General features: G+C 58.4%; 1 protein-coding gene across 2 annotated transcripts in view; it reads right to left on the bottom strand.

Moving 5' to 3' along the window:
• Positions 1-15,554, bottom strand: part of SMOC2 (SPARC related modular calcium binding 2) — an 86,666-nt gene that overhangs the window by 34,442 nt on the left and 36,670 nt on the right. Inside the window, exons 5-7 of one of the 2 annotated variants that reach the window (XM_037064195.1) lie at positions 7,748-7,795; positions 4,939-5,022; positions 3,481-3,555 (exon numbers count right to left, since the gene is read on the bottom strand). In XM_037064195.1, the coding sequence (XP_036920090.1) occupies positions 3,481-3,555; positions 4,939-5,022; positions 7,748-7,795 (207 nt within the window). The remainder of the gene's footprint in view (positions 1-3,480; positions 3,556-4,938; positions 5,023-7,747; positions 7,796-15,554) is intronic. The other variant, XM_037064246.1, reaches the window with a different exon arrangement.

The following is a 15,554-nucleotide window of genomic DNA, read 5'->3' as shown; positions in this document are numbered from 1 at the left end:
AAGAGCGAGGGGAGCTGGGGCGTGTGGGCTCACTCTCCCTCAACCCCCAGTACATCGCACGCACTGCACCCGCATACCCGCACACAGGGCGGTCCCACGCCAGGTCATGCGTGGGCGGCTTGGGTGTCTCGGAGTCCAATATGACAGGGGCAGGGAATGGTCATTAACTGCTAAAATAATCAGTCGTGTCAAAGTAAATAATCCATGTACTTTGGTAAAGCTATTTTGAGAAAGAGACCTGAAAGAAGTGTCTAAAACGAACACTGACGTTGAAGCAAGGAAGGTGTGCCACCTGGCAGAGTCACCTCCTCCGCACCCAACTGTGTGCATCGCTGAGGGGACACGAGGACAGTCAGGGACGCTGTCTCAGAGGCCACAGCACGACCCCGGGACGCCCTCTGGCCCTCGAAACCTCGCGGACACACAGGGCTGCAGGGAGGACTGAGGGCAGGCTGAGCGACACGCTCAGAAACAGAAACCACAGCAGACGGGTCAGTCACATCCCAAGGCTCCAGGCCATCCCTGCACAGCACAGGGGGCGGGGCGGGGGGGGGGCGGGATGTGCGAGTCCCACAGGAAGGTACCTTCGCAAGGCTAGTGTGCCGGCCATGCGAGTCAATGGTGGTGCCCCAGGGTGGGCCAGAGGGAGCGTGCCCTGGGGATCAGGGAGGGTGGCGGGCAGCCCTGGGTGTGCCCACAGCAGGGCGTCTAGGCTGGACACGGGTGGGGGACTCCGGAGAGCCACGCTGGGGGCGGAGCCGAGGAGGGACAGCCACTAGCCCTGCAGGCGCCGTCAGGAAGGACTGACGGGACGATAGTCTGTCCCTGCTCCTGGTCCAGGCGTCACACACACTGGGGGGGCCGTGCCAGCCTCCGCCTCCGCATGCGGCTCTCGGCTCACTGGGGCACTGGGAGTGAAGATGGGCACGATTCTGCAACTCGGCTCCTTCACGAGCAGCACAGCCCAGAAAATGCACTACACCGGAGCCACCCGCTGAGCCACGGTGCCTCTCCCGACGTCCGTTCCCCCAGTTGTCAAGTTCAGTGCACTTGGTGACATGGTCTCCTCCGTGGCTTCTTTCACTTTCAGTGGCCGCCGTCCCTCGAAATCCGCCCGGGGTGTGAGGCTTTTCCGGGAGCCTGTTTCTGGGAGAAACCAGACGCATGGCACCGACAGCCACTCCCCTGAGCCGTGGCGATGGGCAGGCCTCTCACTTCCCTGGGCGTCGGGACGTGGGCTTTCTCCTTCTCTTCGTCTGTCAAGTGCTGAGTCTGGGCTCAGTCGTCTTCAGGACCCAGTCCGGCTCTAAAGTCCCATCTAACTCTCCCCCTGTTGCCCTGTCGTCCCTCAGCTCCCTTTTTGGGTCCTCACCAGCCCCGCGCATTTCAAACTACGTCGACTTTTGTTTCCTTGCGCAAACACGTCCTGGGGAAGGTCTGCATTCGGGCACCTGTCTGTCACTCCTTCCGCATTTTACGAGGGGCTGGGTGTAACGGCAGACCCAGTGTTAGGCCCCAAAACTCTCACTGACGGACAAGAACTGAGACCCTTTTTTGGCATGAATTTAAGATATGTGGACACTTAGGGAGAAAAACCAATACGACAGTAATCCGGTTCTTAGTTCTTGCAAAAGATTGCAGCCCCTGAAAACAGTGTGATAGTGACTGTCCCCCCTTTTTAAATAAAGCACAAGGAAGCCAAAAAAGTCACGGACATAAATGATTAAGGACACACTGTTTCAGGGTTATTTTTCAGTCAGTGCATCATTCGTGGAACAACCTTCCTACCAAACTGCTGCAAGGCCGGCCTCGTATGAATGACACTGGTCACTCTCCTGAGCTCCCCTCTCCATACACCCCACGGCCACAGTGAGTGACAGCCAGTGGCACCTGTACTGAAGCCGTCCCATGGGCCTCGACGCCTCCTTGACTGGAAGGTGACATCCCCTCTGTCCCCTTCACAGTGCCACGACCTCCTGCCTTTACCCTACGAAGTGCCCTTTTTACAGCGCGGAGCACACTGGCGCGCGTCAGTCGGGGACAGCAGCACTGGCCGCTCTGTGCCAGCGCTGACGGCCTGTCCAGCTGACACAAAGCACACCCTCTTTCCCAATGTCTGGGGCCGGTTTCGGAGGAAATCAGGCAGAAATCGGGGGAGTGTTTACTGTGCCTTAGGAAAACAGCATGTGGCATATGAACACTGGCAAGAGAGTGTGTCACAAAACCTCTGCTCTGGTGAAGGGTAAGCAATTCTTGCATCTCCTATGAACACAACAATAAAACTGAGTGTGACGATTCAACAAGGTTGAATATACAGATATATATGAAAAATTGAGTAATGCATTCTTAAATAACAGGCCACTGCGGACCCTACTCATTCACCCAATGCACACTGATCCACACAGTGGAAGCGCTGCTTTTCTCTCCGTGAACCAACAGGAGAATGCTTCGTTTACATTTACGTCGAATTGCAGTTAATCGACACCCGGCAAAGTGCCGTGGGCTCAGGTTAACCCCTTCTCAAGTTATCTGTCTGAGCGGGTGTTCTGTTTCTCCGGGCCTTGTGTTTCGGAGAGTGATGGGGCCGGTCCCCAAGCCAGCGAGTGAGCTGCCACCTTCCCGTGCCGGCCGCGGGCAGACTTCCGCAGGAGCGCTTTGTGTTCCTGTGCGAACACAGCCCCTTCTGACAGACGACCGTCACTGCACAGCCCTCACTCCCTCGACCGCGTCCCTGCCCTTGATCACCGCGCAGCAGTCGCGGTTAGTGTATTTGGTAAAGCGCATTCTGGTGTAAGCTCGTGGAGAACAACGGCACTTTTAATAAAGAAACGTCAGAGAAAAGCAGTGTGTTCCCCAAGTGGCCTCTTCTGAAAGTGGATGCAGGAGAGGACAGTCGCCCCCACATCCTCGGTTTCCCTCTGGGGGTTCAACCAAGTGCCGGGGGAAGCAGCAGCCTCCCCCACTCGGGGCCGGCCTCGGAAAGCCCGGGGCGTGAGCTCCTCAGACCCGCAGTGGCGGCTTTCTCTCGCTAATCCCAGGAAGGCCCCGGGGGCGCAGGCCCTGTTTCAGGACCACCGAGGAGTCCGGGAGCTGGGGCCTGGCGCCCCTCGCCGGTCCACAGGGCATCCCCGAGGTCCGTCCTCGAAGGGAACAGCCCTCAAACACCGTTTCATGGTGAAGCCAGCACACAGTTCCCAGGACTTTGAACTAAATTAGGCGAGTGTTTGGACATTGCTGAAATTAGGTCAAAAACAAACACTTATGGTCAAATATTGATATTTCCATTTTTACCTAAAACAATAGCTTGCCTGGCACATATAGAAAAACCTTTGAAGACTGGAGAAAGTTTACTGAAAACACCCAAATCTGAACCACGTTTTGGGGCCACGTCATGAGAATTGGTCTCCAGCTCAGTGGGCAGAAACAGCGAGCCGGAGACCACGAGCCGGAGACCACGAAGCCGACAGCGGAGGCTTTTACCTGCGTTCTTGTTGGTTTTGTTCTGCCGACTTTTCACCTGCTCGGTCCAAAGCGTAGGGTAGCGTGAGGCAATGTCTAACAAAGCAAAAGAAAATGGTCATTATCTTTAATTCGTCATGAAAACACAAAATCTCGCAAAAGTTTCAGGGGGTAGGGTAACCTAAAACTCGGAAGAACCAATAGAATGAATAAATACATCCTGTACATTGAAAACGTAGTTAAAGTAACTGTGCACATAACACAATAAGAAATGGCAATATACATTTTTCAAATCTTAGCATATTTTTCCTTTCTTCATCAGAAAGTGTCAATAAAAGTTGCGTGCGTCCAGGCAGGCCGGACACAATAGAAGTGGGTTTGGGCACAAAGCCCCACGCGCGAAAACACCCTGGCGGTCGAGATGGACATTCAGGTGAGCACGGGGCTTCCACTCGGTCGGAAGCTCGAACGCGGAGCCCAGCGTGGGAGACAGAAGTTTTGGGTCAACCGCATCGGAAAGGCACCTTCTCGGTGCCACTGTTTAACGGGTGCACCGCATGCGTATGGGGTGCAGGGCTCGGCTGCAGTGCACGCCTGAGACCCCCACAGAAGCAGGTCAGCCGGCCCACCCCGCCTTGGCCAAGCGGTAGCCTGGCAGCCCCGGGCAGCCTGCCTCTGCACGCCCACCCGCGCAGTGAGATTCTGAGGACCAATGGGCCGCGTGACATCAGCTGCTGCTGCAGCTGTTTTATCGCTGCCGTGGGCACAGCGCCGTGTGGTGCTGCCTGCCGGCTCAGACCCGGGCATCATGTGCGTGCCCGATCTTCACACTCCGTGACCCCCAAACCTGGGAAACGATCACACACACCTGAGAGAAGACTCAAAAGCCTGAGGGGAGGGCCTCCAGCTCAACGTGACTGAGAGTTTGGTGGACCCCAGGGACACGTCTCGTGACATGACCAAGCAGAGGTTGGTAGCACACGGCAGTGCGCATGAGCAGGAAGCGTGATGTGTGGACAGAACAGCAACATACGCTGTCGCGCGCTTTAAAAATAGCTGTTCTAGCCCTGGCTGGTGTAGCTCAGTGGATTGAGTGCGGGCCTGCGAACCACACGATCGCGGTTCGATTCCCAGTCAGGGCACATGCCTGGGTTGCAGGCCAGTTCCCAGCAGGGGACTCATGAGAGGCAACCATGCATGGATACTTTTCTCCTTCCCTTCCCCTCTAAAGATAAATAAATAAATAATATTAAAAAATTAAAATAGCTGTTCTATATTATCCAAACTACAGAACTTCCATCCACAGATCCTGATTTAAAAAGACCCCCTTGTGTTCTGCCCTTGAGGAAATGCACGTGGCGGCACCCCAAGGCCACGGAGGGACCGTGGGTGCTCACAGGGAGAGAGCCACGTGGGCCCTCGCAGCATGGAGGGCCACAGGAGCGCCCGCCCCTCCCCCTGCCCCAACGCCCAGCTCACCTTCTTCATCTCCTTGAGGCTGAGTGTCCAGCGCGGGGGCTGAGGCATCATCTGAATTCAGAACGGAAAACATTTGCAAGGAGACTACAATCACGAGAGTAAGTTAAGTAAGTGTGCATGCGGGTGAGGCTGTGGGTTTGCAAACAGCCCACAGGTTAGCGCAAACCACCACCCAGGACACGAGGACACAGAGGGGCCCGCCGAGGCGTGAGAGCACCCCCATGCTCCGGGCTGCTCCCTCTGCTCGCCACCTGTGGGAGGCCCGGACGCCGTCCCTGGAGGGCCAAGCACAGGCCCCAGGACAGGGAGCAAGAGAGGGACAGGGCGAGCCAGGGACTCAGCGCCGGGAAGGATTCCACCTGATTCAGGACCGCTGCCCAGTGTCAGGGGACGGCGGCGCCGGTGCCCTGGCTGTGCCCCACCGTCCTGGGGGGGGGGGGCAGGGTGAGGGAGCCCTGGGTTAAACCGCTGCCCTGTGCGTGTCTGCACAGCTGAGGCGCCCTGTCCACTTCTGCCACGGACGGACGCCGGTGAGGGGCCCAGGTATGGGGGAGGGGCAGGCAAGGGTGAGATGACAGGGACCAAAGTGGCGGAAAGGGAATGTGGGTCATGAAAGAACTCCGGGTCATTTCACTGATGACACACACCCCTCAGGAACTGATCTAAGCAGTGGAAACCTGCCCTGTGGGTTTCCCGGATCAAGTCTAAGGTCTAGACCCCAAAGAGTCCTGAGACACAGCCTGAGGACACGGGCCCCTAGGGACCGTCACCAGGCACGTCCTGGGGCCCCGAGGACCAGCCCAGCGCGTCCCACTCGCGCTTCCTCATGTGGTTTGTCTTGTAGTGACTTCAGGGTCAGCACAAGACAAACAGCAGCTGTGAACTCTGACCTACGACCCCACCCGCTCTCTGAGGGACGAAAGTGAGTTCCTTGTGAGCCCGTTTTGCGGGGAACCAAAAAGACGTTTTCAAACATCTCCAGCACCGAACAAGCTCTTGAAAACACCTCGCTCTCTGTTAAAACGCTGACAACATGCGGCACCACTTCCCCGAAATAACCAAGCCCGGTAACGACGGTGGCCGTGAACCATGGACTCCGCTGTTGGATACTTATGATCTCCCAACAAAGTAGAATGAAATGGGAAATGTGCTTAAAACGTTTAGAGCCTTGAAAGAGCATCCTGAGAGAGTCTTCGCCCACCTCGAGGTGGTTCGGAACGAGAACAAATGCATGACTGGGGTTGAGAGTTTGTGCTGAGGCCTAAGCAGGTCGCCACTTCGGGGCCACAGTCTGTCTCCAGGGTCAAGGGGCCCGTGTCTGTCTGAAAGCTCAGCTGAGCGGGCCACAGCCAGTGAAGGCCATTCACCAAGAGGAGAGGACGGTGACAAGTGACAAGTGATGTGCCCCATGCCTGTCCCCTCCCCATCCCCCACCTCCAGCCCACAGCCTCCCACTTTCCAACTGGGGCCACCCCTGCCGTCAGTGTGACTCTCCCGGGGCCACCTTCCTGTTCTGGCCCCACAAATACCCTGGCCCAGGGAAACAACCCCGACACAACCCCGCAACAACCCCAGGCGCCCGCAGAGCCCTGCCTCCTGCAGGCGGAGCCAGAGGCGCGGCCGGCTGTGCCCTCCCTCTTTTCCCTAACGGAATCTGCCGAACCTCTCCGTCCCAGCCACACGTGGCCTAGATTCAAGCGTTTCTCCTCTGAGTCTGGGGGCCAGGGGCCTCCAGTGGAGGGAGAGCCCTCTTTGCCAAAGTCCCTCTCTGCGCCCACAGGCCAGCGCCCCGGACTCCCTTCGACAGAGGAGGCGGGAGCAGCCCTGGGAACAAAGTGGGGGGCCGCCTCTGAAGTAGCCTCTGCCCCGCCCTTCAGCATTTGATTGGTTTTCCTGATTGAACGTCATCACTTCCTCTAAAAAAAATGGGACTGTGCCCACCCCGATTTTATGGGCTGGAACCCAAGCCCAGGCTCAGACATTCCAGCCATCACTGCACGGCACTCAGAGGGGGCCCTTCCCCCGCCGAGAGGTGGGGGTCTCCTGTGCCACATCAACCCGCCTCCTATGGCTCCGCGGCCCACGGATCCCCTCTCGCCGTGCTGGGTGCGTCCCCCCCACTGGCACCGGCTCGTGTGTTGGTCCGTGTAAAGAGCCGGGCCGGGCCCACCAGGGTTGCCATGCACACACTTAAGGGACCTGGGGGAAGGAAACTCTGGCCTACTTGGCTTCAATCACTTTTTTTAAATCGCTGGTTCATACACCATCACCTACATCAGAAAAGTTAGTGCCTGAGGTTTTGGTGCCAAAACAGTACTTTTATTTCATCTTGAAAATAACTTCTGACTTCACAGGGTGGTACGAGATCGTCACCCGCAGGAGGTGAAGGAAGGCTATGGGGGGCTTCCCCAGGGAGGGGCTGACAGGTGGGCCTGGCTCCTGCAGGCAGCGGTGGGTTGGCCACCCCGACTCGCTCCCCGGGAAGAGGCGGGAGCCTCCGTCATTGGGTCTCAGCGATTGCTCTGCTCTAGGGTCACAGGGCAATGGCCCAAACTCCAGTCCCCTCCCCAGGTGGCACTCCGGAGGGGCCACCTAACTGTATCTACAGACGCCCCCAGTGCAGGCCCGGCCTGAGAGGCCCCAGACTGGGCCCGGGGGCACCTGGCACCCTGCCTGGTGAGTGTGCGGCTGTACATGAGGAAATACGCAGTGAACCGCTTCAGCTCTGAGTGTTGTCTAACCCTCAGAGTCAGGGCCCAGGTGGACTGGGTGTGACCCGTCACCACGGAAACCCATTCTGGGGGGTTACCTGTTCTTCCTGCGCCTTCGCGGGGGGGCAGCTTTTCACTGACGGAACCTGGAAGGGGACACAAGGAGCGGGATTAGTCTGGCTCTCCCACGGTCACCAGCAATCATTGCAAAGGTACTTCGTTCTGCTTCAGGGAGTTCACGGAGCTCTGTCCCCGTCTAGTTACAGGGTACAAGCCGTCTGGAGCCCTGAACTATCATCCAACCGTGATCCTACTTCTTTGGTAACAAGTAGCTAGGCCCTACTCGTTACCAAAACCACCTCATGAAATAGAGCTTGAAATTCGTCGTTCACTTTTCCAACCTTGAATATGGTGTTGAAATGCAGACTGATACTTATACAGCAGTAGACGCCCGATTCGGAGAGTGTCCGTCCTGTCTCGGGGACCTGCCACAGCCTCTGAGCAGGAAATGCTTGGCACTTCACGGAGAAGGGCCTGAAGGGCAGGGAGGGGACCTGCCGCCAGGCTGATGCCCGCTCTCCCAAACACAGACAGAGACCCCCCATACGCATGGTGACGCATCCTCACACACGACTGAGCCCAGGGCACACAGCGCGTCTGCCCTCCATCACCACTCTGGTAAACACAGTGGGCGCCGGAGACGCAGCCACGGCCCCGACCGTAACCCCGGTGTCTGTGAGGTCACAGCGTCAGGACCGACGCACACGTGCAAACCCAGTTCGCCAGTGACCGAGAAAGACCCTGGCTCCCAGCTCGGCCGGGCCCAGCCGTTGCCACCGGCACTGGGTGAAATGGTGCCTCATCTCCAGGTGTCCTGGTCCAGGTCTGGGGACACCACGCGGGCCTTCCCATGTGGCCTCCAAGCACCCTCGGGGCCCAAGTCCCCCATCTCCCCCTTTTCTTAGGGGCTTAGGTTTCTTAGTCATCAGTTTATTTTTATCATGGGTTTCGGCAATGAGTCAAAAAATGTTTTTTACTTGTGGCCAGAAACCGTAACAGTTTGGTGATATTTTTGAATACAACTCTGCAGGCTTTAAGGCTCTGAGCTCATTGTAAGTGCCCTGAATGAGTGCTGGCTGCCCACTGAGGGAGCCCTGCAGGCGAATGTAGACAGGACTTTATCACGTAGGGACAGGAAGGCCCAGGTGGCCAATGCAGTCTGACCAGAGGCTCAGGTCTGAAGACCCTTCGAGAACTTCTGCCCCCTCTCTGACTCAGCCAACATTCCTGCTTACGCATCATCCCTCTACACGCAATCGGCATTTACTTCAGTAAAAACACAAATGAAATTCCACTTTGTTCTTAATATGCAAGGGAGAAGTTTAAACCAGGACCAAGCGCTCCTGAGAGGAGTTCTGTGATGCATACACTGACGGACGTCCCAGCAGGGCACCTGCTTGCCTTCCGCCCGCCCGCCCAGCCGTCCCGGGCACTGTCCCCAAGTCTGAGGACACAGCTGAGCGTCACCCTCCACATGGAAAACAATGATGCAAACTGGAATCCACGAACCCAGAGCCTGGAAGCATTCCTATCACTTCGTCCCTGTTTTCTGGAGATCGGGACGCGCTGCGGAACTCCCAAGGGCCGGGAGCAGGCGAGATTCTGGGGTACTGCCTGGAAACAGGGGGGTTGGACGCCGTGCCAACGGGCTGCTCGGCCGAATCACCAGGTCTCCCTCTGCTCAGACACGCGGCCCCGGCTCGGTGCTGCCCCTCAGACCCAGATGCCCAGGGACCCCGTCTCCATTCCACGAGCAAGACAACTCCCCTGCAGGCGCTATTTTAACAGCGTCCCTCCCTCGCCATCAGAGCACACATTCCTCGGAGAGGAAACCACAAACGCACCACGGGACAGGAGCGCCTGGGTTTCAGGGAGGAGTGTGAGCTATGGAGTCGTGTAGCTCTGAGCACTTGGTTCAAATCCAGCTCCGCTCAGCAAACCGCCTCGGAGCCAAGCAGCCTGGGGGAGGGCCTGCTAACAGAGCGGTGTTCTGAGGCCAGCCCCCTCCTGAGCAGCTGTTCTTTAACAATAAGTAAGGACAGGAGATCGTGAGGACCTGGGCGGAGAAGCCAGGGGCTGGGCGAGGTCAGCTCCAGGCGGGGAACGCCGGCAGGGCTCCCAGGCCCTGGCTCTTGTGGGACAGGAACCAGGCCAGGGCCTTATCCCCTCCTGGAAACCCCGCGGCCAAGGGCGGGTTTGCAGCATCACAGGGTTTGCGTCAGGAAGACAAAGGAGAGGAAAGGAAGAAGGAGGGAATAGGAATCGAAAAGGAGGGAGGGGGCTGCGTCCTTTGGTGTTTGCCAGACCGACGTCTCTCTCTGCTGTCACTTGGAGCCCTCTACTTGGCCCGGGCTCTCTGTGAGCAGAAGTGTCCCAAGAAGCCCTGCACTTGACCCTCAGCCTCTCCACCCCTTGGGGCCCCTCCTCCCCCTCCCCATGGAAGGGGAGGCTCGGCTGCTCCTTCCTGCTCACTCCGAAGGGGACAGTGTGCAGGTGACGTAGGTGACAATGGGAGACGTGCATTCCAGGGAGACGGCAGGACATGGGTGACAGACAACTCCTGCACCCGCCAGCTCAGTGGCCCTGGGCACACGCCTTCACCTGCAAACTGGGTGGCACAGGTGCTCCCACCTCCGGCGTCGAAGGGAGCAGGCAGGACACGTGAGAACACGTAGGAGGCACACAGCACACATGCACACACGCACACAGCACACATGCACACATGCACATGGCACACTTCCTCCTGTGTGCCATGTGCAGCCTCTCTCCACATGTGTGTATCTTACATGTGAAGGAGGTGGGCAACTCACTCCCTGCGAAGAGCAACACTGTCCACTCGGAGCAGCCAGCCAAGAAGGAGGGACACCGAGGGGCCTGCAGGACGTCAGCCCCGTGGTGACAACGGTCATTCATTCACCCAACACGTGCCCCCGGGCCTGCACAGCAGCACTCGTTAAGTGTGAGGTCCGTCCCCCAGCTGCCCGCAGGGCTGGGTGCAATGTCTGTGTTTCCTGCTTTCACATCAACTGAGACACACGGTTTAAAAGGCAGCCACTTCCTGTGTTCCCGGGGTGCTGGGGGAGGGTGACTCAGTCCTCCTCCCAGATTCTCCCAAATAGCCTGGCAGGTGTCATGGTGCCACCTGGGCTGTGATGAGGCTCTGAGTGCTCAGGCTCCCGGGGACAGGACGCAGCGAAGCCGACACAGACTTCCCTGGGCTGGGACCCTGGGGCAGCCGGCAGCTGTCCCACCAGGGGCCCTCATGTCTGCACCGTGCTGCCCGCCCGGCCCCAGAAGGCAGGGCCCCCACCGCGGCACTGACATCGGGCAGGGAGGGATGTGTGTGTCAGTGCGAGGTCTGCCCTTCAGGCCAACGTGGAGCACCCCCCCCCCCAAGATCTCTAACAGCCACAGTGCCTTCTGCACCCTTCATGCTGCACCGGCGGCCCCAGCCCACCCCGGAGGTCCGGCCATAGCTCCCTGTGCCCGTGGAGAAGCCCCGTAGCCCAGAGACACCGGGGACAGGAGTGCCTGCAAGGGGCTAACTCGCCACTTGCCCCCCGTGACTACAGCAGCAAAGGACTGGGTCCCCTTTACGGCAGCAGGCAGCACACAGCCCCAAGTTAACAGTACAACAGAGCACAGTGACAGACGCATGGTGACAACAATGCATGTACCAGACCCTGAAAGTCCCTCTCTTCCTGAAAGGAAGAGTAGCAAGGACAGCAAGAAGCATGTTTCCTGAAGGAAAAACGATAATGCCAGAACGCCATTCACCAGGTGTTGAATAATTCAAACACAAGTCCATGTTCGGAAAAGAGAGCGAGAGAAACTGAGAGCGCGCAGGCCTATGGGGGCCTCCCACGCCGCCCCGCGGGTCCGCGCTAACCCGCAGCCAACCAAGGAGGCTGCTCCCACTGCACTGCCAGCCTGTCACTGACAGGCCCTCAGACCGGTCCCCAAGCAGGCTCCGAAGCCTCAGCTAGCGACCACGCCCTGTGGTCTTCTCGTCAAATAGTTGGCTTATTTTTGAAAATCGTAGTATGGATTCAGCACCCTCAGACGCTGCCACCAGCTGAAACTTCTACTGGAAATTTTACGTGTCCTGTGTTGGCCGGGTCAAATCACGGTTTATCTCATCACGGATGTAAAACGAATGTCTTCCGGCCTCAGAAATGGCTGCGACGGCCTGTGTGAGAGGGCGAAACATTTTATATCTCTCTCTGAAATAATCACGTCTTTGGTTCAACCTCCGCAGCCACCCCCTCGTCCGGGCAGGACACAGGGCAAGACCCCAGTGGGTGTCTGAAGTCACAGGTGGGGCTGAGACAGGGCTGTGGCAGGGCGGCTGCCTTCGATGGCAGCTGCAGGGACAGCCAAGAAGACAGGACGACCACCTCCCACCGGATTTATGGCTCAAAACCGGCAGAGACCAGCTCGATCCAACACGGCAGCCAGTTTTGCTGAGATGTGGTCACACGCCACTCACTGGGATCACAAGTATGCCTACGACACACACAGACACACACCAGCCACCCTCCCACACACAGGGCAGCGATCAGATGAGAAAAACCCAGAGGGACACACCCGGGAGGCGGAAGGAGCTCCCGGGAAGTCCCCACCCCTGTCCTGGAAAACCCTGAACACCCCCTCCCCATGGAGTACCCCACCCCCCACAAATGAACCTCCATGAAGGAGGCAAGTTCCCTACGGGGGGCTGCCCAGCCTGGGGGGCAGCCCCTCCCTGTCTCCTGCTTCTCTGACAAACTCACTTCCACCCTAAACCCCTTGTGTGCACGAGTGTGAGTCCTTCCCTGTGTGAAGCCCACACCCCACTCAGGTCCCCGGACATACGTGTGCAGTTCTTCCTATACACTCAAAACTATGACAAAGTTTAAGTTATAAATTGGGTGCAGTGAGAGAGCAACAATAAATAGTTATAAAGTAGAATAGTTGTAACGATGTACAGCAATAAAAGTGATGTGGATGTTCTCTCTCCCCCTCTCTCCCCCTCCCCCCTCCCCCCTCTCTCCCCCCCTCTCCTCCTCTGTCTCCCCCCCCTTTCTTCCTCTCCCCGCCTCCCTCTGTCAAACACCTGGCTTTCCTGTGGGATTGTCCAGGCCATGTTGGCCTCAGGGGCCAGACCCTAGGAGGTGACACCGTGAGTGAGGGACAGTGGTCCTGAAGCCTGGCCACCAAGACCCACCTCTCTCCCTGGTTTCCTCGTCTGTGGGAAAAGTGGGCTCCACGCTCGCGCCTTCCCTGCCTTTTCACACCAACCCCCAGTACCCAGTCAAACACCCCCCCTTTAACAACTATGTTTAGGAAGACGACTGTCAGGACGAGAAGGCACTGTGAGGGGGACACGAAGCCGGCGCCTCTGATCTGGAACCTCTCCAATTCACGCAAAGCGGCTTTCGGCTCGCGTTTGAATCGTTTGCATGAAGAGGCACTTCAGAGACACCGGGAACTGGCCATGGCGGTGCCATTGATGTCAGCGTGTGGATATGTGGGCGTGTTTTCAAGGTCCTCGGTGTCGCAGGGCCCTTAGCACAGTGCCAGGGAAATTCATGAGTGAGAAACTAAAAATAAAAAAACAGCTTCTCTTTATAAAGTTAAAATTTTCAGAAATCATCTCGCTATTCACAGAGACGTGGAGTCCCACCATTTCAGGTGGACGCAAAAATCACGAGGCATTCTGGGAAAATGGGACAATCACGGACAAACCAGCATCAATCCTCTGTTTCAACCTGATCTGCTCCAACCCAAGATCTTTTGCCATTGATAAGGGGGCCCTCCCAGAACCCCAACTTGGCCACGGAACGAACAGGAGAGAGTGAGCCCTGGATGGGACCATGAACTTCCCCCTCTGGCCGTGGATGGGGCGTGGCTGTCAATAATCCACCCAAGCCCAGGTCACGGGGGATGTTGTTCCACCTGCCGGAAAAAAGCCAAGAGACGGCTCTCCTTGCTATGCTGTGCGCCGTCTGGCTCGGCGACCAGGTGAGCACGCTTGCCACTGCTCCCCACAAACACCTTCCTGCACTTGACCCTGGTCTAAAGGGGCGAGTGGGGGCAGATGGGGCAGGTGAACCTCCAGGTGTCAGCCCCCACCAGTGGGACGGGCCCCCTCCTGACTCTGTTACCCCGAGTCTGCAGCTTCCTTCAAGCACACGCCTCACAATGGGCCGTGCACGCGGGTCCTCTGTCTGCTGCAACAGTGAAAACTCCTGCATGTAGGTTCAGCTCAGTGTCTCAACTGGCTTTGTACTTCTGCCAGGAACCAGCTCCTGGCCAGGGCGCGGGTTGAGGAGCGAGATGAGATAAAACCCTGGAGCTGGTCCCAAATAACAGAGGAGAGGTCGCTTCAAACACCCTCCCTCCCAGAAAAGTCCTGTGCATTTCAGCTCTGCCCCCCCCCCGCCCCCAGCAATGCTGGCTTCGAGTCTTTAAAAGGGGGAGAAAAGGGGAATCCCTGTGGAAAAACAAACCAGCTATGTGAAGAGGGAGGTGGCTGGGCCCCTGACCAGCATGAAGGGCCACCTCTCAGCTGCAAGAGGAGTCCCCGGGGGATGGCCCACGGGGCCTGCAGGTCCAAGTCCTCGGGGTGAGCCTGTGCCCTGAGCAAGGAGCACCTGCCCTTGGGCAGGCAGGGCCCAGAGGGCAGTGACCGGTCGTGAGTGCCTGCCCAGGCTGGACCTGGCTGCGGTGAGCGCACCACCCCCAGAAGCCCCCCAGAGCCCCCTGCCACCCTGGCTCACGTTCACGGCGGACGTGGGAGCAAACCCACGACGGGGAAAGCCAGGACCAGAGCTCTCTCAGGAAGAAACAGCGCCCCCGTCCTGTGCCCAGCCAACTTGTCCCCCTTTCTCAGGACCTGCCTGCAGGAGGTCTCCCAGAATTCTCCTGGACACAGAGAGCCTCACCGGTCCATGTGCTGTGTGGGGTACCACCTAGGACACTGGGCCTGTGGCGTGTGTCTGCATCGCTCCCCCAGACCCTGAGTGCCACGCCTGGCAAACCCAAGGGGCTGCTCGAATGTAAATGCATGTAAATCAACTAGCAATGCGCACTGAGGGGATTTCTTAGTGGGAAGGTGAAGTCTGGATGCCCCCTAAGCCCAGGCCAAGTGGGACCCAGACAGTGTCGCCCTGGTTGCCTCCTGGACACTGTGCCCATGCGTGTGATGCTGCCCAGGCCAGCGGGCGCCCACACCCGAAGGGGCTGGGCCCAACGCCCGACACTCTTCTCCTGACGCTCCCACTGGGCCAGCAGGCGCCTGCTGCTCACCAGTCACAGCGCCGGACAGGACGATGGGCGACAGGGCAGACGGCTGGCCGGTGTGGAACCTAGGCTCCTGACCCAGCTTCTCCCGCCCATGGCCAGCAGGAGGTGGGCTGCTATGGTGCAATGTCACTCAGACAGACGGACAGATGGGGTTCCAGACTCCGGGCCAGTCCCTGTGTGGGGGGGGCAGCTTCTGGCTCCCTGTCCTCAGGGCACGCCCGGAGCCCTGGGCCACACGGCCATGGGTCTCAGGACCAGGACTCATGGGTCCCAACTCCTCATGTCCTGCACAAAGTGCTCCAGGCCTAGGGTCCCCCTGGCGGTGCTTGGGGACCATCAGCCACGGAGACAGAGCTGGAGGCCCGAGGCCTGGCCCAGCCACTTCCAAGCACAGACAACTCAGGCAACACAGCAGGGAGGTCCCACTGCTGTGACGTCCCACTTGTGGTGGCGACGTTGCCCCCACGCACCCTGGGTGCTGAGCCTGCTCTCTCCACTCGGCCAGAGCCTCACCAATGGCGAACGCAAGAGTGGCCCCCCAGCCCCCATTTACAACTT

The sequence above is a fragment of the Sturnira hondurensis genome, unplaced genomic scaffold, assembly GCF_014824575.4.
Source record: "Sturnira hondurensis isolate 20B ecotype Veracruz unplaced genomic scaffold, ASM1482457v3 Scaffold0000167, whole genome shotgun sequence".
In the NCBI taxonomy this organism is placed as follows: Eukaryota; Metazoa; Chordata; class Mammalia; order Chiroptera; family Phyllostomidae; genus Sturnira; species Sturnira hondurensis.
The sequence above is the reverse complement of the archived record's forward strand: the minus strand, read 5'-3'. Positions and strand labels throughout refer to the sequence as shown.